This window comes from Podarcis filfolensis, assembly GCF_964270895.1.
Source record: "Podarcis filfolensis genome assembly, chromosome: 4".
Taxonomy (NCBI): Eukaryota; Metazoa; Chordata; class Lepidosauria; order Squamata; family Lacertidae; genus Podarcis; species Podarcis filfolensis.
This window is the reverse complement of record NC_139607.1, coordinates 37,307,734-37,330,093: the sequence shown is the minus strand read 5'-3', so window position 1 is coordinate 37,330,093 and position 22,360 is coordinate 37,307,734. Positions and strand designations below refer to the sequence as shown.

The 22,360-nt window shown below is 44.0% G+C and overlaps 2 protein-coding genes across 5 annotated transcripts in view; one reads left to right on the top strand and one right to left on the bottom strand.

Moving 5' to 3' along the window:
• The first annotated feature begins 45 nt into the window (after positions 1-45).
• On the top strand, positions 46-20,719 carry GPR143 (G protein-coupled receptor 143). Its single transcript, XM_083612174.1, has 9 exons — positions 46-660; positions 3,994-4,103; positions 6,548-6,642; positions 7,104-7,196; positions 8,597-8,706; positions 9,524-9,632; positions 10,559-10,676; positions 13,117-13,357; positions 18,187-20,719. The coding sequence occupies exons 1-9, from the start codon at positions 411-413 to the stop codon at positions 18,264-18,266; spliced, it is 1,206 nt and encodes a 401-aa protein (XP_083468300.1). The 5' UTR covers positions 46-410; the 3' UTR covers positions 18,267-20,719.
• Positions 19,639-22,360, bottom strand: part of TBL1X (transducin beta like 1 X-linked) — a 135,756-nt gene continuing 133,034 nt past the window's right edge. For all 4 annotated transcript variants that reach the window (XM_083612155.1, XM_083612154.1, XM_083612153.1 and 1 more), the window contains one exon: positions 19,639-22,162. In XM_083612155.1, the coding sequence (XP_083468281.1) occupies positions 22,136-22,162 (27 nt within the window). In that variant the 3' untranslated portion in view covers positions 19,639-22,135. The remainder of the gene's footprint in view (positions 22,163-22,360) is intronic.

The window sequence follows — 22,360 nt, the reverse complement described above, 5'->3', positions numbered from 1 at the left end:
ATCCCCGCCTGATTTGTAGCCATTCAAGCACCACGTGCTCAATGCCGGCACGCATCATTTGCCTTGAGGGGATTCCCCCCCGTCCTGCCACTTTGGAGTTTCCCTCCTCCTTTCCCCGCTCTCCCCTTCCGTCTGCGGGAAGGCCTACCCGACGCCTCGGAGCGAAAGAGCCCCGCTTCGGATTAAGGCCCGCTCGCGCGGCTGCTCTGATCTCCGCCCCGCCAGGCTGGGCCTGGCCGCTGCAGGGGATTTAGCCTTCGCAGCAGCGCCAGCGATGCCGCCGCCTGACCCAGCCACCCCGTGACTCTCTGCATTCAGCTCGGCGGGAGAAACATGAAGCAAAAAGCCTCCTGAAGCAGCGAGAGGAGGCTGCTTTGGGTGCTTGGCTGCCGTCGGGCCCGCTGCTCCTCATGGCCTCTCCGAGGCTGGAGACCTTCTGCTGCCCCAACCGGGACGCGGCCTCGCAGCTGCTGCTCGCTTTCCAGCCGCAGGTCTTCTGCGGGGTTTGCCTGGGCAGCGCCTCGGCCGGCCTGGCGCTCAGCGCCCTGCAGCTGCTGCCCAAGAGGGGCCAAGGCGCCAGGAAGGTGCCCAAGGCGGCGGCGTCCTCGTCCTCCACCATCCTTCTGCTCATCTCCGCCTGCGACATGCTGGGCGCTTTAGGTAAGAAGGCCACGCGCTGCTGGCCAGGGTCGCCCCCTGCTTGCTTTCCAAGGAGACCTCTTCACCGCGTGGTGGGGGTTTTTGTCGTGGGGGGAGAAAGGGCGACGGACGACTTTTACATTGGCAACCTGTCGCTTGGGGCATCAATAGGGTTGCAGACTTGGGAGGGATGGTTCAAATTCAGCTGCATATTCCTGCATTGGACTAGACCAGATGATCATCAGGTTCCTTCCCCAATTACATGACTTCTGCTCCCTTCAAATCCCATTTCATAGAATGGCGGAGTTGGGTCGGGGGTCATCTAGTCCTACCCCCTGCAGTGCAGGAATCTTTTGCACGACGTGGGGCTCTCGATCCTGAGACAAAAGAGTCTTATGCCAAACAGACTGAGCTAACTTAAATCTCAGGGTTGTGGGTTTGCGCCCCATGTTGAGCAAAAGTTTCCTGCGTTGCAGGGGGTTTGGACTAGATTTCCTGCGTGGTCCCTTCCAACTATAGCTCCCTGTTGAGACTACATTCAGTGGCAAACCCAAATTGACCTCTGCCTCATGTGGTCAGCCTTCTGGCCACTTGGGCAAGTGTCCAAGAATGTGGGATTCTTTTGATATTCTGTCTACTTTTATTTTTCCAAATGGACAATTGAAAGACAAGGGACTTTTGTTGCCAGTGTAAATTGCAGGTGAAGCAGTGGGGGCCAGGGGAATGATACAGATCCAGCCGGCGCAAGTTAGCAAGAGGTTAAATCCCCTCTACCATCTCATGCCAGGATCAAAAACTAAAACCGCCTCTCCATCACTGAGCTACATGACTGACGTTAATTTGTAGTTTAGTGGCCACCAAGTCTGTTTGTACAGATGGAATTTTAAAGCCCTGCTCTCGGTTGTCCCTCCCTCCACCTCCAGGTAAAAAAAGTGTTTGTTCTGATATTATACAAGAAGATATGACACCAGGGAGAGAATTAATGCAACTGACGTTAACTTACATGGAAAAAAATAGTGGGGTGTTAACAGTCATTTATTAATTGGAAAGCAATGTCTTAATGGAAGAAATAGTGCATGTATTTGAAAACATACTTTACATATTTTTAGATGTACACTAAGATGGCTTTAAATGTCATAAATGCAGCAAACTAGGACTCAAACCAGTGAATTCAAGCAACAAGAAAGGAGATTCCAACTAAACATCAGGAACTTTCTGACAGTAAAAGGTGTTGGACAGTGGAACAGACTCCCACAAGAGGTGGTGGACTCTTCTTCCTTGGAGGTTTCTAAGCAGAGTTTGGATGGCCATCTGTCATGGATGCTTTAGCTGAGATTCCTCCATTGCAGGCAGTTGGACTAGACAACCCTTGGAGTTCCTTCCAAGTATACAGTTCTGTGATTCTATGAAATACACACGATGCTACATTTTCAGCAAGAAAAAAAGAAAAGCTTCCAAAGCAGCTAAGCATGAATGAAAAACAATGAAACTGTATAGGACAGGTTAGCTCAGTAGGAAGTTGTGATAGGGTATAGCTCCCTGTTGAGATTACATTCAGTGGCGAACCCCAGTTGACCTCTGCTTCATGTACTGAGCCTTCTGGGCAGTTGCAGTAATGTACCTGATTTGTCCAAAAGTAATGAACTGCACTGACAGAATAGAAAGAGGTTAATGGTTTAGTTCAGAAAATAACATCAAATTGTGGCTTGCTTTGCCATTAAATCGAAATTGGCAAGCTGTGGCTTGCACTTACCCACCAAGTCAGAATTGAAAATCCATTTCAAATAGTAGTTTCCCCATTCTGATTTCAGGTTCCATAGTTTTCAAATTCAGTTTTGCACTTTGCGTGAACCCAGTTGCTCTCTTATAGATCGACAGCACTCAGTACAAAGAAACTTGCATACGGGATTGATACATTTTCACGTCAGGGATAAGAATGGTCGTGGGCGCCAGGGTGTTTTTCCAACGGCTCAGAGCACTGAGCGGGGCTGCCCCTCATTCCCCCTCTTAGGATAGCAAGAAGGGAACCCTAGGAGAGGAGAGATCTGCCAAATGTCAGAGTGGGACCCCTTGAGGTCTTTAGCCCGCCCAGAACATGTCTCTATCCTGCATCTTGGAATTTCCTAAATGCCGAATCCCTTTTTAAAAGTCAGGATCCTTTTTTTAAAAACCGCAACCAGATTTGAGTTTGTGATGGAGGAAGAGCTTAGGCCTCAACATGAAATATCTGATAAGTGCTTTCAATTGGTGCTTTTTAACTTAATAAATGATGAGAGTGGTTTAACTTTTAAAAAAGAAAGAAAAGAAACTTGCGTACTTATACATTGTCTATATACCATTATTGCCTTTTCTCTGCCCTACAAATAAAAAATCTCAAAATGATAATTCATTTGGAGCTGAATCCTGCTTGATGACTGGTTATAATTGCTAAGGCTACAATCCTACCAAGGAGCAAATACCATTGAACTTGATGAGACCTACTTCTGAGCAAATGTTCTTAGGATTGCTTTGTATATGTACTAGCAAAAATGCAGATGAAGAGACTAATGACCAGTTCACACACGCTGTGCCCCTTTTTCCTAATCCACCACCACCACCTGTAATGTTTGGACTTGTATTTGTAAATACTGTGCATCCTGTATACTGTGTATACTGTAATGCAAATGTTTAGCTACAGCGTACGTTCTGCTAGAAAATGACACTCTCCTCCTTTCTGCTCCCATGTTCTTTAACACATGAGTAGCGTGATAATAATTCGAGAGCAGGCAGCAAGGCGGCTCTAGATAAGAAAGCACAAAGGCAAAAAAGCTAGACCACAGTAACTTCAGCACCTCAGGCATACCGTAGTAGGATTTGGTTGAAACAGCTGAGCTTTTAATCCCTGAATTGTCTCAATTCATGAATGAAATCCGTAAGTCTGATCACTGGTCACTCACATGACGGCTGTTTGAAGACTGGGAAGGCGAGCATGTGATTCAATAACTCTGGGAACTTCATGCCCTTACCTTTGACTCCTTTCTAAGGATGGAGCATGCTGGATCACATAGCATGACAGCGTCCATTGCATCTTGCTGGGAACAATCCCTTCACTTACGCTGTGAACTGGTATATTTATTATATCACCATGCAAAGCTGTTATTATATCACCACACAAAGAGAATGGAAGTCTCAGTCCTCCCTTAATTATTAAGAAGAGCCCTGCTGGATCAAGCCAGTACCTTATCTAGTCCAGCCTCCTGGGCTCGGTGGGCAATATGATGCCCGGGTTTGGGAAAACATTTGCATAAACAAGGTGAACATAGAAATTGCTAGAGTCACAGCACATTAACATGGATTTTCCCTCCTCCTCCTTAGGTTTCATCTTCAGATCAACTGTCTGGTTGGGGTTCCCAGACTTCGTAGCAAACATATCTGTGGTGAATGGGACGGATGTTTGGCCTGCTGCCTTCTGTGTAGGAAGTGCGGTAGGTAACAGATGTGGCCACAGTCCACGCAAACTGGTTTATCACATTTGTATTCTGGCTTTCATTTGTGGAGGTCAGGGCAGCATGTGCTGGGCTTATTGCAAAATCCTGCAAGGCGAGTTAGGCCGAAAGCAAGCGACTGGCTCAAAATCAGCCGGTGGGTGTCATGGCTGAGTGGGAATTCCCACACAGGGATCTCTTATCTAATCCACGAGTCTGTGGATCGGTGCCATTAACTGTGTTAGGGAAGAGTGCTAGCAAGGCCTCAGGAGCCTAGATGAAGTGTTTTTAATAACAAAGAAGTGACTCTGAACTGGTTCCACGGAAGGCACTCCCAACTGCTGGAAGAACTTTTTAGTCTGTTGGCAAACTGGGATCAGTTGCAGCGAACTTACAAAATGGAAAGCCTCAAAAGTGATACCATAAAATCCTCTCGCCTGAAGTTCTCGAGCATTTCTCCATACCTTTTCAAAATGGTTGAGTCACCTGAGGGGGAAAATAAAATACGTGAGCTGGGGTGGATTTGTGCTTTGTGGTTGGAAGTTGAGATACTGCACTGCCACCATGACGCACCCACTGTGGGAAACCTCCTAGAAAGGTCCGCCGAGCTGCCAGTGAAGATACGCTAGTGGAATGACTAAAATGGTGTGGAATTGTGGGAAGAAGGTAGGTGGTGCAGGGAAGGAGCACACTTAATGCTGTTTGACTTGTGCTGCCATCAAAGGCTCAACTTTACACCAGCTCCAGATGGACCCAGTGCAATAAATGTCCCTCTTCGATGGGAGGGAAATTTTAAAAAATACCCCCTCGCATCTTCTGCCCAACCCACATTGCCAGTTTAGTTCTGATGTGCTCTCAGTATAGGGCATAAAAAGCGGGGAATTGATAAAAGATAGTCTTCCTTCTCATAATAAATTTTGAGATTTCCCCCCAAAATAATGATTTTAATATTGTCGTTGAAAAAGCAATCCATCAATTGCAGTCCTGTGCACATTTACCCAGGATTAAGCCACCTTGAGCACAGTGAATCATCTAAACAAACATGCATAGGATTGTGTTGCATAGTTTCTTAACTAGTAAGCAGTCTATGCTTTGAGTAACCAACATTTTTTTAAAAAGGTGAAATAGATCTTTTTGGAATCAGGGCTGAGCAGGGGGAAACCTCTGAGTTTGCAAGAAGCATGATTTTTAACTGTGGCTTTTCTGTAGGTAAACTCAGCAATTGCCACTGGGGATAATGACTAATTAAGAGAGGAGACAAATAACTGAAAGCTCAATGGAGCCTAAACACCCAGAACTCCAGGAGCTGCAGAGAAAGTAAAGGTGGAATAATAAAGGTTGCTGGACCAATTTAAAGGGGAAAGAATGCAGCAGAATTCCAGCTCTTGCAAGGAAGAATGTTAGAACTTGTAAACACAGACATGAAAGATCACTTATCTAAGGTCTAGTTGTGGGAAAAAATGTGAATTATCTACAGATAAATGCCATGGAATTAGCTTGATTGAAACCTGCACATTCCATGTTTCCATCAGCCGTTCACGAGGAATATACGCAGCAGAGTTTACAATGCGGATAATCCTTTTCTCACAGCTTTTTTCTCCCCTTTTTGGTGCAGCAAGAAATAGCCATTTCTTATATTCCTAGCGGGATGAGAACCAAGTATGGAAGTTGATGCCTGCCTGTTCCAGTTGATGCATTTTTATATCAGGGCCACTCTTGTCTTTAAGCTAAGGCAAAGATGGGAGACCTGTGGTCCTCTGGATGTCATTGGACTCTAATACCCATCAACCCTGGCCAGTATTGCTAATGGTCTGCGATGATGTGAGTTGTGGTTCTGGAAGATCCGGAGGGCCACGGGTTCCCCATCCCTGATTGGATGGGTTCCCCCATCCACCCATTGGATCGATACCTTTCTCGGGGTGACCAACACTTTTGCCGTCAGAGTGATAGCCCAGTACTCTGAATTTGGCTGTGCAGATAGACAGCATCCATTTCTGAAGTTGTGGCTAGTTTCTCCAGCTGCTGCCATTGCATGCATTTATGTGCTGATTTCATTTCTACCCCACACACATTGGTTTGCTCTCCATTTGACACTGGCAGGTTTATCACGAGCGGGCAGTATAGCGGGAACGGTGAGAACCAACCTCAGAAAGCCTTGCTTTACTTGTAGCATTTGACAAGCCTTTTATGTTATCAGATGTCCTTTCCTAGGGGAGGGAGAGTCTGAAGTCAAATTACGTTTTACATGTGTAACATTTGTGGGAGGCAACTGATCAAATCGTACACACAAGAACCGAGCCTAGGGCTAATACTGGCACTCAATGACTTTGACGTACACATATTTGGATGTAACTTTTCAAGTTTAAGTGTCACGTTAAGTTGTCTGTTACTCTCTGCAGCTATGAAATACAAATCCATCCTCTTTTTTCCCTTTCCCCCCACAGATGTGGATCCAACTCTTGTACAGTGCTGGCTTTTGGTGGCTGTTTTGCTATGCTGTAGATTCCTACTTGGTTGTTAGAAGATCGGCAGGGATGAGGTAATAACGTTAAATAAAACCACACTTTAAAAATAGGGCAATATTTTCAGCATTATGTTTTTTTTCATGCCTCAATATGCATCCCAATCTGATCTGCCATTGTTACCTTTTTTGGATGAAAGCTTGCCTAACACTAGCCTGGGTTTACCTCATGAGTCATGACTACCTTTGAATATTCTTTGCTAGCAACTCAAATGACTTTTGCTTTCCTCAGTTTTCCTGCAGCGTGTTGATTTCTCCATTGAAGTTTCCCAAACGTCAGTTGTTTGTAGTTAATACACACACGCACACAACGTTCCAAGAGCTGAGCTGTAAGATTTGAGTCAAACTCCTTACCAAACCTCATAACTAATTTGTTTCCCAAACCGTTGACCTCACCGTTAAAAGGGAGGAACACATGATGTGTGTAATGCTGAAGCAATTTCTGACGTCCAAACCTTTGGCTTTCCATGTATTTCTAGTACAATTGTGTTGTATCACATGATGACGTGGGGCCTGGCGATCCTGCTGTGCGTGGAGGGAATTGCGATGCTATACTACCCTTCAGTTTCTAGGTAACCTTTAAGTTGTTTAGCTTTACTTCTATGATTCACTCAATGTTTTAATGAATTCAGTTGGACATGGCAGATGGCGTAGGTTTGTCAGGTTCAGGCAGTTGCTTAGGCCTAGGCTTATTAAGGAGTCCACCAGCTGAAAGCCAGCTCTGCGACCTCGGCTCTCTGTTGGTGTGAAGTCCACATGCATCTGGGAAAATGAGTTCGGTATGTAATGTGGACCAAGTTGCAGCTGGAAGGCATGTGGCGCAGACACCTTTCAGAAGCCAAACAAGCCTGGTTCTGGTCATACGGATGGGAGATTTCTTAGGGACTCTGCCTACACTGTCTTTGCAATGCATGTGAAGAATAATTGAAAAAAAACCCTTTGCTTTAATATCGGAGCTGGCTAAATTAAAACCTTGAGGGTCCAAACCAGATGTTCTGAGGTAAATACCGTATTTTTCCATGTACTGTATAAGACAAGCTTTTTTGACCCCAAAATGAGGTTCGAAATTTAATCTTGTCTTATACACGGATAGTGCTGAGGGGGGGACATGCAAATTGTTTTTTGGCGCAAGCCTGAGGTTGTAAGCCGCTTGATTGTTCGGCGGGGATGCCGAAAATTGCTCACCCGCCAGAATGCAGCACACAACCGCTCACGTCGCAGAAACCACCTATCAGCTCCCCGATCACCACCAGCAGCCACCAATCATGCTCCCGCTTTCTGCAACAAGGGCAGCTGTCTATTGACTGCTGCAGCGGCAAGCAGGAGGGCTAATGGCGGCGATCAGGCAGCTACGACACCAGTGGTTGTGTGCTGTGTTCCGGTGGGTGAGCGATTTTCGTGATTCCCCCCCCCCAACAATCAAGCGGCTAATGCCAAAAATCACTCACCTGCTGAAACAAAGCGCGAGCCTGAGTTTTTAATTGGCAATTGGCTGCTTGATTGTTTGGGGGGGGGGAGATGCCAAAAATTGCTCACCCGTCAGAACGAAGTGTGAGCCCAAGATTTCAAGCGGCAATTGTAAGCGATGTGAGCGGTTGTGTGCCGTTTTCTGGCGGGTGAGCGATTTTTGGCATCTTCGCCCCAAATAATCCCCCCAAAAGCTCACCCCCCATTTTCTAAATTTTGAGGGCCCCCCAAATAGATGAAAAAATATGGTACAGTGGGGGTTTTTTTGTGCTGTAATGTGAAAGTGGAAGTAGTAAAAGCTATCATATTGTCTGAGCATGGGACAGACATATATATACATGTGGATGCTCACATCACAATTATTCCCCTGTGTTTCTGGTTATTCAGGAAGCCCATTGGGAATCCTAAGTGAGGACCGCTACATGTATGAGGGAGCTCTAATCTTGGAGGAAGGGAATGAGAAATAAAATCTGTTCACTGCTCATTTTTCTTTCCACTCCTTCAGTTGTGAAAATGGTCTGGAGCATGCGATTCCACATTACGTCACGACCTACGTTCCATTGGTGCTTGTTCTGGTGGCGAACCCAGTCCTTTTCAGCAGGACAGTCACCGCTGGTAAGATTCCAGATGGCAATCGGAATTTGCGCGTGTGAATGAAAAACAAGTATTAGGAACGTGTCTTAACGGATCATGGTTCCTTTTTTAATCAAGGGACGCAGGTAATCAGAAGGAGAGAATTGAGAACTTCTATGAATCAAAAGGTGACTTCCTGAATAGATTACACCTCTGTACCCAGAAACTTTCAGAAAACTTTGGGAGGGATTCAGCATCATGCTAAGATGATTATTCTGCCAGGGCAAGCATTTTGGAATGCCAGATGGAGTGACCCCCCTTCCCTATATGTGTTCTTCCAAAGGTTCTCCCAACTCCCCAAAATGAGCCAACTTCAGGGGGTATGCAGAGGAGAAGGGGAGAAGTCCGTGCCCAGGGCTTCAGCTCACAGGACTCAATAGTTAAATTCTGCCCATTATTTTATCTTTCTTAGAGGGAACCTGGTACTCTCCAGATGTGGTTGGACTGCAGCTTTCATCATCCCTGACGATTGGCCATGCTGGCTTCTGCTGCTGGGCTTTGGTTCCAACAACATCTGGGGGGCCATGAGGTTTTGTTTTTTTAGCAGACCGGCCATATACTTCTGCCTGGCTATTACTGCTGCTGTTGCATAGTGCCAATCTTAGGAACAGATTACATTAGTGACGTTAAAGTTTGGGCCCAACTATCCTGTGTAAGCCCTTTTGAAACCAGTAGCATTTTAACGGGGCTTGGACAAGAGAAACAACCTAGTGGGATGTGCCATTGATCTTCACTGCTGACCTTAAAATCGCTGGGCTTTATCTCATCGTGTCCAATGCTTTTTATTTCTCCTTTCCAGTTGCATCCTTACTGAAGGGACGACAAGGGATCTATACAGAGAATGAAAGGCGCCTGGGGACAGAGATCAAAGTTCGCTTTTTCAAAATCATGCTGGTGGTTGTTATTTGGTAAGACACATTTCCACCCTCCTGCTTAATGGAATAGTTTCTTTTAACGATATTGTGCGGGCAAATGCATAGGCTGATGTTGCATCAGCTCCACATTTTAAAAGTCAGTTTCGTTTCTCTGAAATTTTGACCCAGGTAGGGGCTTATGTGTGTGTGCACGTGCTCCCTCCCTTTATACAGGGGTGGGGAACCTCAGGCTCAGGGGGCAAATGTATCCCTCCAGACCTCTCTGCCTGATCCTTTGAATTCTTCCCAAACTACCCCTCCCCACTGCCTCTGCTTCGCATCCTGAGTGCTTTTGCCTGGATGGCATGTCTCACTGAACTCTGAAAATGCCACTTTTCTTGCCTGGATGCAGGGCAGAGGTTGTGTGAAGGGGTGAAATTTAGAAACTAATCAAATGTACAAAGTTATATTTCTGTTTGCTGCTGTGCCCACCTGTTGTCATGTGTGCCCCCCCCCGAAGGTTGCCGAGAAGAGAATGTGACCCTCAAGATGAAGGTTTTCCATCCCTGCCCTTTATATGTTGCTGCTGCTAACTGCTACTTAGAATTTTCCTCTTTATGGTGCCCACAGCAATGAGGGTTCTCTCCCCTGCTCCTCCCTCTACACCACAGCCCAGTATACTATGGTATGAATCCAAATGACCAAAATTAAATTCTGCAACTGACAAGCCTACAGGAGAGTGGCATGTTAAAATTTCATTTTAGGTTGGTTTCTCTGCCTCAGGCTGCACAAAAGGATTCCAAGGCAGGGAGATTTTGTACATGCATTCATCTTCTTTTATACTACCGGCTTTGAAAATTAGCATTCAAAGGGAACTCTCCAAGCTCTTTCTGCAAATGAGTACAGCTATGCTTTGGAAACAAAGGACATGCATCAAGTGATCCATATCTCTGCCTTCTTCTCTTGGTGCCTGTTACCAGCTGGTCATCAAATATCATCAATGAAGGCCTCCTGTTCTACCTGGAAATGCAGCCAGATATCAACGGAAGCCCTTTGAAACACGTCCGGAACGCTGCACTGATCACGTGGATCATAATGGTAAGGGCTTAGCAATGCTTTTTAGGGCTTCCTAAATGAGTGTCATTGGCAAGGTGGCCATCCAACAGGAAAGGAGTCCCCAGAGACCTGCAGGGTGGGGCAGGGAATTATCCTGCTGAGGACAGTGCAGGAAGTGATGAATTTGGAAGTTCACTGGATAGACAGAAGTGCCAACCACTTTATTTTTCTTTTCTTTTGGCTGCAGGTGCTTACAATACAGGTAGTAATTAACTGTCAGGAGAACATTTTAATTTGCTTGTGTACTTTTTTTTATCCATACAGGCTTGTTGATAATGATCAATACCAGGTTACTGAGTCATGGCAGGGTTGGTTTCTAATCAGCCCTGTCACTTTCTCCTGAAGTCTCAGCATCTCTCTCTCCTCACCTGGAGCGATCCTTGTCCTTCTCTTGCCTAGTGTTACTTTGCATCATTGGCTTCCTGTTCCTCCTTCCACTGTCTCCCTCTTCCCTCAACATAGCAGAGCTTCCATTACTTTCTTTGCTCTTTAGAGCCCTTTATGTCATTCATTTCCTTGTACGGCTGTGAAATTACACTCTTTTGTCTGCCTTCTCCCCCTTTTTAAATTTTTCTGCCCAGTATCTCGTGTTTAACTTCCTTCTTTCTACCTTTCTCTTCCTCTCTCTTCCCCACAACACAGCAGTGTGACTTTGCTGGAAATCTCATGACCACTCTAGTGTGCTGTCCTATTTTTGTCCTAGGGAGTGTTGTGTGTCTCTTTGCCCACATGTGTAGCAGTAGCAATAATAATAAATAAGCAAACGTGCAGACTCCAGGGTTTCAGGCAGGGGAATGCTGGAGATACAAGATTGAACTTAGGACTTTCTGCATGGAAAACAGATGCTCTAGCACTGAGCTACAGTGTCATTCCATCATAATTATGTTTACATCTGAAATCAGTCCTACCGAGGTCAGTGGGCTTTACTTCCAGGCAAGTGTGTATACATAGCTTCACAGCCGGGGTTGCTTTTTTTTTAGTTTTGCCTTCCTGCTAACCAGTAACTAATACTTCCTCACACCAACAAATGTATAGAATGCTGAAGGGAGCAACCTTGAATGCTCCTTCAAAACAATTCTTAATACAGTCGTATCTCGGTTTTCAAATGCCTTGGGACTCAAACGTTTTGGCTCCCGAAAACCGGAAGTGATTGTTCTGGTTTTTGAACGCTCTTTGGAACCCGAATGTCTGACCTGGAGCTTCCTGCAGCCAATCAGAAGCTGCGCCTTGGTTTCTGAACGTTTTGGAAGTCAAACGGACTTCTGGAACGGATTCCGTTCAACTTCTGAGGTACCACTGTACATACCTTTTGTTTCCAATGTGCAATAATGCCAAGTTCAGCACTTTTGCATGTCCCGACTCACTCTCAGGTACGCTGGTGAGACACGCAGGCTCGTCCCAGTCACAGTGTCTCCATTGGAACTTCTGCTGTGGGAGAGCCTCCTTCCTCTCCACTCCTCATCCTAGCCCATCTCCATTTGAAAATGCTTCTATTATCAGGTACCTATATGCAGAGCAGAGTCGCCACTACAGATGTCTGATCCCCTCAGCGCATGGATGGGTCAGTTAGTGTAGCTCCACCATCTCCCCCACATGCAAGAGGGAAATGTTCAGACAGGGCTGGAAGAGTCTTTAGGTATTATTCTTGTTCCATCTTCTTCGTTTAGGTAGGAGTCGGGAAAGAAGCCCCCATTCCCAAAGCAAAGGCTGAAGGTGGCTGTGCTGCACACCTGAGGATTGCTCAGAGAAATTATACTTTTATTTCCGTAGTAAGTGAAGGGGACAAGAGTTATCATTAATTTTCCCAGGAGTTTTGCCAAACTCCTCTCTCAAACTTAATCCGTTCCGGAAGTCTGTTCCAAAACCAAAGCATTCCAAAACCAAGGCGCGCATGGATTAATCCATTCCATACTTTTAAAAACAACCCCTAAAACAGCAATTTAACATGAAATTTACTATCTAACGAGACCATTGATCCGTAAAATGAAAGCAATAATCAATGTACTGCAGTCACACAGTCAATCAGTAGCTGAACTGGGTTCCACACAGTCACAAAAACAAAACAAAAAAGCTGAAAAAACTAAAATGCAAAATAAACAGCAAAAACAGACAGACCTCAGAATAACTCTCAAAATGGAAGTGTGGCGTCGGAAGTGTAACACTCAAAATGGAGCACGTTCAGCTTCTGAAAAATTTTCACAAACCGTAACACTTACTTCTGGATTTGCAGTGTTTGGGCTCCAAGTTGTTCAAGTACCAAGGTGTTTGAGAACCAAGGTACCACTGTCTGCTGCCTTGGGAGGTTCTCATACTGAAATGTGATGTGTAAATAATTAAAACTGAATGAATTCTTTTAAAAGGACCATGGTTCTTCATTACCCATGGCCATGTTGATTCTCGCCCTGCTTTTTTGGTCCTTTAGGGAGTACTGAATCCAATGCAGGGCTTCCTTTTTACACTGGCTTTCTACGGATGGACGGGCTGGAAGTTGGACCTGCGCTGGAGAAAAAGCGAAATACCATGGGAATCGATGTCCACGTCAACAGCTGCTGAAAATGCTTACGGCTTGCCAAGTGGAAACTCTGTGAATTTCCCCGACTCAAAGAACACGACAGCGGAGCCAAACCATCAGGCGGATGAAACCTTAAGCATGCTGTCTGAAGGTAACATTGGCAGTGATGAGAGGCCACCTAGGAACTCTCCCGTCTACCAGGGCTGGTAACTTGTACCACCACAGGGCTGCTTCACCCTTGCACTCCTCTTGTTGGAAGGCATGCATGTTGCATAGATCATATTTCAACACTGCTGATTCACCTATTCAGCTGCCAGTCAGCACAAAGTGGAATTAAGAGGTGTACATGAATGTGTGATTGGAGAATGTGCGATTGTGAATGAGAGTTCATCCTTCCCCTTGCTCACCAGCACCTCACTTTTTTCTTGTACTATCTTTCCACTCATCAAGACTCCCTTGCTAGAGAGAGAAGCAATGTGGGAGTAAAAAAAAATGAGAGAAGTCAACTTTTTGACAAACAGTGCACAAGAATACCGCTGTCAGACGGTTCCTGTGATGTTCAGAACTTATTAGCATTGTAGTTTCTTTTGGCATACTTTGCTTTCTTGTCTCCTATAACTTGTATATCTTACGGTACATGATTTTGTTTAATAAATATATTACGGAACCCTGTAACCCTAGTGGCTTTCCTGGTTAGCTGAGATTGTAACGTTGCTGTGTTTTATTAGAAATACCTCCAGCATTGTAGTTTGAGCCTCAGTTTTGGCCTTTCTCTTGTAGCATGCAGAAGAGCTTGCTTTCTTGAGCCAACTTTGGCATTTATTCTTTTTCCAACGAAGGAAAACGTTTTTATATTACTGTACTCAACCCTGTTCTGTGCTTCTTGACACGCTTTTGCACCATTGTGAAGATGTCTGTTGACATAGTTGGCTTGCAGAAAGCATAGCACCTTCTCAGGGAAGAGAGCTACAGCAACATGAAAAGGAACGCCCGATATTTGGATTCAAAATATTACGTCAGAAACACATGCAATTTACTCTTCTAGCCGGATTTGTATTGGGGATCTTCCAGTCAACTTTTAGCTACGTATTCTGCACAATTTGAATCCTATTTTTCCTTCAACTCTGTTGAAGCAGAACTAAAGTCAACTCTGTCAACTCTGTTTAAGCAGAACTAAAGAAACCCAAAACACTCTGCGATGGCTGCAGTGGGGATCAGTGCTGCTTTAAGGCAAGACTTGCAGGCCTGATTTGCCTAGGGGCTGGTTCAAACTTTCCCCTGAGGTTGGACTCCTTGAGACCTCACTATTGTAAGTCTGTCTTCCCAAGTGCTTGCCTCAGCCTTTCTACCTTAAAAGGAAGGGGGTGGTAGATGCATAACTGGCTATAAACACACATCCTAAGTTGTGTCGTTACATACGGTGGAAGTCAAACACAGCTGTTGCACTACCTGAACCCTGTTTGTGTGGCAAAGGACACCTTGCCTGTGGTAGATCTCATGGTTCAAACCCATCTAGAATCCCTCCCAATCACTTGTTTCAAGGTACAATATTAGCAGGGTTAGAAAAGGCATCCTGCTTCAAGGTTTTTTGCACACAAGAGTATAGACCAGCCTTTACCAATGTGGTGTGTCTTCCGCATACTTTGAGCTATGGCTCCCATGGGCCCCAGCCAGTGGTTCGGGATGATGGGAAGTACAGTCCAAAACATCAGGAGGACATCAGGTGGGGCAAGGTGAGAGCCGATCATTCTGTAGATACAGTGTGAGAGTTGTAGCTGTACACCTACCCAGTCTCTCCTTACCAGCCTTTTGCTGCTGATGTAGCATTGGTTCTGGAAGGTGGTTAACATTTAGAAAATAAAACATCCAAACACTTAAGATGCTATTTTGCCATCCTTTTTAACGAAGGAAAAGAACAACCACCCACTTGTGTTTTTTAAATGTGTCGTTCCATTTCCTCACTCCATCACGTAAACGTTAGAACATAATCATCCCTTTCTGTTTACACAGGCAAAGGCCTGGCCTAGTGGGTCAAGATTTCTGAAGAATTCTTGAACGGAAACTGCCAGGCACACGAGAGATCCAGCATCCAACTGAGCAATGCAAACCCTTAACATTTAACTAAGCAAACAAACCCAATGAACCCCACTGTGAAACGGGCCAAAGGTGGCTGGTCTTTGTGATGTCAGATAGTTGTTTCAATTTCTTGCCTTGGCAAGAGCACATGATTGGGGATGGAGACAAGTCGAGCACAAGGCTTATGACGCCTACTTGTTTTTCTAATCTTATTTCTGACTGGCCATGCCAAATACAGTATGCTTCTGAATGCCAGTTGTTGCAAACTGCATAAGGGGAGAGTCCTCTTGTGGTTGGGTGCTGCTGGTGAGTTTTGCACAAGCATCTAGGCAGCCACTGGATGCTGGACTAGATGGGCCATTAGCCCAATCTCAACATTGGCCCAATCCCAATTCTTATGTACAGTGGTACCTCAGGTTACATATGCTTCAGTTTACATACACTTCAGGTTACAGACTCCGCTAACCCAGAAATAGTGCTTCAGGTTAAGAACTTTGCTTCAGGATGAGAACAGAAATCGGGTTCCGGCGGCAACAGGAGGCCCCAGGTTAAGAACAGTTTCAGGTTAAGAACGGACCTCCGGAACGAATTAAGTACTTAACCTGAGGTACCACTGTACCTTCTAACCTGGGCTATGTTATATGTGAGCTATATTAATGTGGCTTGAAATAAACTCTGGCAACAGAAATGGTTTGGAAATTCTTGTTGTGCTATCACAGTGGGAGAACATTTAAACAACGTCTGTTCCAAAACAGGCCTATGCATGTCTACTCAGAAGTAGGTTTAAAGAAGCAGTTTCAGGGATGCCAATCATGGGCACAACTACCCAGATCTAGATAGAAGAAGGGTTCTGCAAGAGAGGTGGGGAACGAGCCTGAAATTCAGTGACAGAAGGAGACACAGTTTTGATGAGGCAAGAGCCTCCATGGTACTGTCAGCCACAAGCAATTTTTCTTACACAAACCTATTCTTGGAAGAGGGCTTGAAGGCCTGAGCACACACAGTCCATGGCCACTACGTTCCAGCATCAAATTGTGAATGCTTAAAAATAAAATAAAATTCACGCCCCATGATTCCTGGCATTCAGATTTTTTCAGGGCAAACGGGAATAATTATACTATTCTAATAAAAACATGGCAGGTAAACGAACAGTAGGCTGTGGAAAAAGCAAGCAGAAGGCCCTCATTACCTCAGACAGGACTACAAATGACTCCTGTCTGAAACATTGGAGATCTGTCCTAAGTCTACTGAACTGGATGGGACTCAATATAATTATATTATCAGTACTAATTTTCTAGAAAAAGAGGTGCTGGAACTTCTCTTACAATGGCAATGGCACCCACCCGGGAGGTGCCAGAACTGAGTTCCGGCTGAACTTCATTAGACCCCACCTTTATCCCTGACAGGGACTCAAGGCAGATTACAGATAAAATATGAACAGCTAAAAATGAGGGAATCATTAAAAAAAACACCTAAATATCAATAGAATTTTGTGTGTGTTTGTGTGTACACATTATTCAAAACATACAGATAATTACAGTAAGAACTCCATGGCACTAGCCCTCATTAAAAGCAGTTCCCAAAAGCTTGTTGGAATAAGGTGGTCTTCACCTGCCAACAAAAGGACAAGGAGGGAGCCAGCCTAACATCTCTAGGGAGTTCCAAAGTCCGGGAGCAGCCACCAGGAAGGCCCTCACCCACGTCCCTACCAAGCATTCAGCTGCCTGTGTTCCTAAGGCACACACAGTTCAGATACATATCCCAGTTTAAATTTCTTTGATACTTAAAGAGACAGCTAGAGTACTATAATTCAGCACAGGCCCCTCTCTAGTCGCAAGAACAAAGACTTGATATGTCAGCATCTGCTATTAATAATGAGCAACAGAACATACTTGGTCTTCTCTCTGGCTCAGAAGAAAGGGCTTTGTTAAAAGAAAGCAGATTCCCCCCCCCTTGGTCCATTAGTGCCTGGATTGAGACGTGCTGAAGCGTGGGTTAGAAATGTAATAAACCAAATATTGTGCTAGAAGTGAAGAGAGAGAAAACAGACACACACTCCTATGGGGCATGGGCAACAAGCCTCACAAGAGGCTCACATGTAGTTTGTTGCTGGTCTCTGGCTTGTTCGCATCAGTTTTGATTGGACTTCAAGTAGATATTGGGGAGATATTTTTAGAGGCCTTTAGTCAGAATGTCACACCCCCCTTACATTTTTAAAAATTGTGCACAACTCTGCTCACCTTTGCCCTAAGCTTGCTGTCGCACTCATAAAAAAATATCTACTACTAAACATTTCATAGGCGCTATAGATTCAGAACTGTTGATGGCAATGACCAGCAAATACGTCAGCCATCAACTCTCAGTGTGACCAGGGAAAACATCAAACACTTCTATGCAGCAGCTGCTTTGGCATTAAAAGGAAAAAAAAAAATGAATGGAAGCCTTTCAGGCATAAGAGCTCAACTAAATTCTGTATTTTCTGTGGAAATGTCACAAGCTTTATTCCCGGTCATGAGGTCTTTCCTAGTTTTAACATCTTTGCTCAAGCCACCAACAATTCTTTCTCCAGACTTCCTGACTCCTACACCTGATAAGCTACCCAACATCTCCCTAATGCCTCATGGAACAACACAATCATCTTGAAAATACAGTTTCTATAATACAGTACATAGCAGTCCACACTAAAGCAAGAATCACTGTGCCTCCATAGACGTCCAGTCAAAATACTCTGTGGTTTGACACACTTATACAGCAAAATTCCTGCTCTGTAGGGTTAAATGCAAGTTTTGTGCTGTAAGTTTCCTTCATTTTTTTTTAGTCAGCAAGAGACAGACCAGTTTCTTCAGCCATCCCTCTCCCTCTCAGAATGTAATGAGAGCTCTCTCTCTCTCTTTGTCTCGCTAGGTTCTGATGCTAGCACAATTGAAATCCATATCTCAAGTGGAGCCCATGAATTAGATGGTAACGATGCTGATGTTGAATAATTGGAAACGGTCTGTGGAGAGGAGCTGGAGGACACCCTGACACCCACTCCCCCCAAAAAAGTCTAGCATGGAGTGACAAGCAAGTCTTCCTCCTTTGAAATTCAGATTTGCCAGCATCTCCCCCACAAGCCTGATCACGCTTCCCTTGACTGACTTTTGACGGCTTTCTAGTCCTCAGTCTGCAAAAGCACATAACTAATTCTGAACATGAGCCTGAACCATGTTCAGATTCAGTAGCAAGTGTTAAAACATTCCTATCCACAAAACCACCACCATGCTTTATTTTTGCCTCTAAACATTGCTGGGATGTGTAAAAGGTCCCAAATGTCATGGTGTGTGGGTGTGGGTGTGGGTGTGTAGATCTATATACAGATATATATACACACATATACACACACAACATGAATACTGAAAAAGTATCACAAAGCTTTCTTATTTTTACTAATTTTCCTTTGCTTACCTTGGTTAATTCTAACAAGACACCCACAGAAACCCTACAGACCAAATGACACTATTTAGTAGACCTTTCAGAGATTGAAAATGTGTTCCTTGCTATTCCTTTCCATCCTTGTGACACACTATAAACTGTTGATTCCTCTTCCAATGGGTCAATCACCTTGATGTGGGAAAAGGTTTTTGCTGTTTCCTGACAACTGAACTGGCCAGACTCTAACATTGAAGGGCAGCCCTGTCTACACACTCCTGTTGTGTTTACACACTTAATTGATTTTTTCAGTTAATTGTTTTAGTTAGAGGAAAATATTTATTTTTATTTCATTTGGAGATTATACCTTATAATGACAGCAAAATCAAGCAACGAGCCGCAGGTTTACAACCACCATTGCTGCTCAAACACCATAGCGACAGCTTTCTCGTATTCTGACATAGGGTACTATCCAGCTAAGTGATGCTCAGAGTAGACCTTCTGAAATAAATGGACCCAAGTTAGTCATGGCCATTAAATTCAATGTGTCTACTCCCAAGTAGGACTAGATATATAACCCATCATCTCAAGCACAGCTCATCACTGAAAAGTTCACCTTTTGCATTATTAATTCACCAAATGGTGAATTTCTGCATGTGAATCATTCCCAATGGTACCTTCAGAATTATGAAATCTTGGCTGGTAAATATTATTTGCTCTGTCCCTTTAAAAATGACAAGCTAAGCAGGTCCTGTCAGCCTTTTTGGAGCCTGAACAGCAGCTGTGGGCTATCTCTGGTCCACCAAATGTTCCTCAACTACAATCCCCAACAGCGCCCAAAAGCATGGCCAATGGCCTTGGAAAGTCGAAGGAAGAAGCCACAGTGCACCTAAGGAAATAGGCAAATGTTAATGGCACAGGAAGAATGAGAAACAACTCACACAGAGATTTCTAATATCAAAATATAGCAATTTATTCAAGACACTGAATATGATCTGTTGATTCTCTCCTTGAAACAAACAAACTACAACACACAAGGTGATTTGCTGAAAGAGAGTGCGGGTTTGTGTGTATGTGTGTGTGTTTATAAGAGGGGAGTGGGTGTACAGACAAAACGGGGTGAGGGGAGATGTTGATTCAACAGAACCCGGGGAAATGCTGAAATGAGAACCAAGCCCGGCTTCAAGTCTGACACAGACAATAAAACTTCAGAAGCCAGAATTCAGACTTAATCAGTGAGTGGCTGAAGTAACAATTCTGCAATTGACAAAGAACCGCATTTTTTTAGAAGGCAAAAAAGAAAACAAGAGAATGAAACAAGGACAAAGTAGAACACCCCCCACACAAAAAAAACAACCCTTACATTTGACAAAGTGCACTTCACTTGGCTCTAAAGTTAGTTTTTAAAATAAAAAATAAAAATGCAATCTCATATATGTCTTGGGGGACTAATATGCATTGAACCCTAGAAATACTGGGCTTTTTGAGGCCCCATATAAGGAACCCAGTGTATACCAAGTTAAAGATGCAGTATCCCTCTCTCCCTGGGAGCTTGCTGGTCAATTCAGGGTGCTAAGTGTCTCCAGAGGCAATTTATGTAATATGTCAGAAATGTTTGTGGAGAAAGGATTAGCTCTTTCAAAATTCCAAAAGCTATTTGTTGGCTTAAACCAGTCTAATCTTATTACCTCTTACAGTGCAATCCTATGCATGTCTACATTACTCAGATACAAGTCCCACTGGGTTAAATGGGACTTACTGCTAGTTAAATAGGGGTCGGTTTGCAGCTATTTAATACCTTGGGCAGTTGAGCAGCAGTTTAAAAAAGTGAACCCACTGCAGATCTCCCCAACTTAGCAGTATTTGTAAACAGAAATAGTCAGCAAATAGCAAAGTTTTCTCTACACTCTGTGAAACACTAGACTTATTAATCAGAATAAAAATAAAAACAATTACCCATTTTGAATAAAATGGCAGAATTGGGCATTATTCAACGTGGAAATATTTTCTGCAAGAAATGTGGGAATTTTTTTTAAAATGTTGAGAGTTATCTGGATATATGACTCAGAAAAGTAGTATCTATTTTTAAAACTCTAACCTTCTGAAATAAGACTTGTCAATTAAATTAAAAACATGCAAGATATTTCCCCCCCTCTTTAATAAGATTATATTTTACAAGAGAAGCAATGCCTGGTTTCTTTTTTGTTTCTTTGTTTTAGCAAATCGCCTTTCATGAGGAAATAAAAGGGATACTGCATCTTTAAATCTGTATCAGATTCCATTCAAATTGGGGGTTTTTTGTTCTGAATGAGTAACACAATCCAGTCTACATCTGGTAGAGATTTTAAGCTTCTAAAATTGTGTTTTAACATAAAAAATACTTCTCTTTTTTTCCAAAAATACACTGGGTTCTTTCTTTTCCTAAAAAGTCATCTTTCTCCTGTAAAAAGCGTTCCCGGCATTGCATTCTTACATAAAGCACTTATTACACAATTTGTTGAAAGTGCCCTTGAGACCCTAAGATCTGAAGCGTGGAAGTATTAAGAGAAAGAAGAAGCTGGGAGAGAAGAGACAAGAGCGGAAGAGGCAGGTGGGGGGGAGCAGAAAGAAGGGGAGAGAAAAAGTCTGTTAAAACTTTTCATTTTGCCCACCTGGCTGCATTTTCGGCGGGCACCAACGGAAAAAAGCAAAACAAAACAGACGAACAAAAACATGGGCACAATAAAGAAAGAAAAGAAATTCAGTTCAAACCTACTATGCCTGTGATCCTCAAAGGCTATCATATTCCAGCTGAAAGGGGGGTGGGGAGGGGGAAACCCATTGAACAAATAAAAGTAGTCTAGAAAATAGAAAGTGTTGTGATTACAAAGTTGTGTGTGTCATCAGTACAAACTGGTCTTTGAATGTCCTTTGGGAGAGCAACGGTAGTGTCCAGATTGGAAGGGAAAAAAATACAAGACCACATGGAGGAGGATTCTTTTTCTCTCTCTCTCTCTCCCCATTTTGGTTTATCAAAGCATTTTGCTTTATAGGTTTTCTTTTTTTTAATTATTATTATTATCATCATTTTTGGCACAGCTTTTCCTCTTCTTTTCTGCAGCCATCAGAGCGAGTTCTCAGAGACCCAAACCAAACGCTACGGGGTCTTAGCTGGTGGTGGCCTCTTGCTTCCAAAGGCTGAAGGTTCCAGGTGGAAACCATCCCCAACCCCTCCCCCTACGTGATTGTGTCTTAACTCCACGGTGAAGGTTATGGACAAAACATTTTGCAGGCTTCTGCTGCCTGGGAGAGTTGCCTTTGTTGTACACTCTGGGGTCCCCCCTGCCTAGTTTCTGTTTGTTTCCCCCTGTTCTTGCAGTTCTAGAGATGTTAAAAAATAGTTTTGAAGAGTGCTTCTACCCACACATTCAATGCTGGTCCATTTGCAAATTTTCTTCTAAAACATTTACTTTCGCAGGTCTAGAACACAAACCTAGAAGGCAGAGAGAGGTGGAAAACGATCAAAAACATTGTTCGGATATCTTAACATTGTTCACTCGTAATTGCACGGTAGTAATTGTATTTACAATGATCTGGGCGATCCAGCAGGGAATACTGAACAAGGGAAAGGTATCACAATCGGAAAGGTTCAGTTTGCACAATCACCCAGTTACAGGTCCTCTCTGCATGC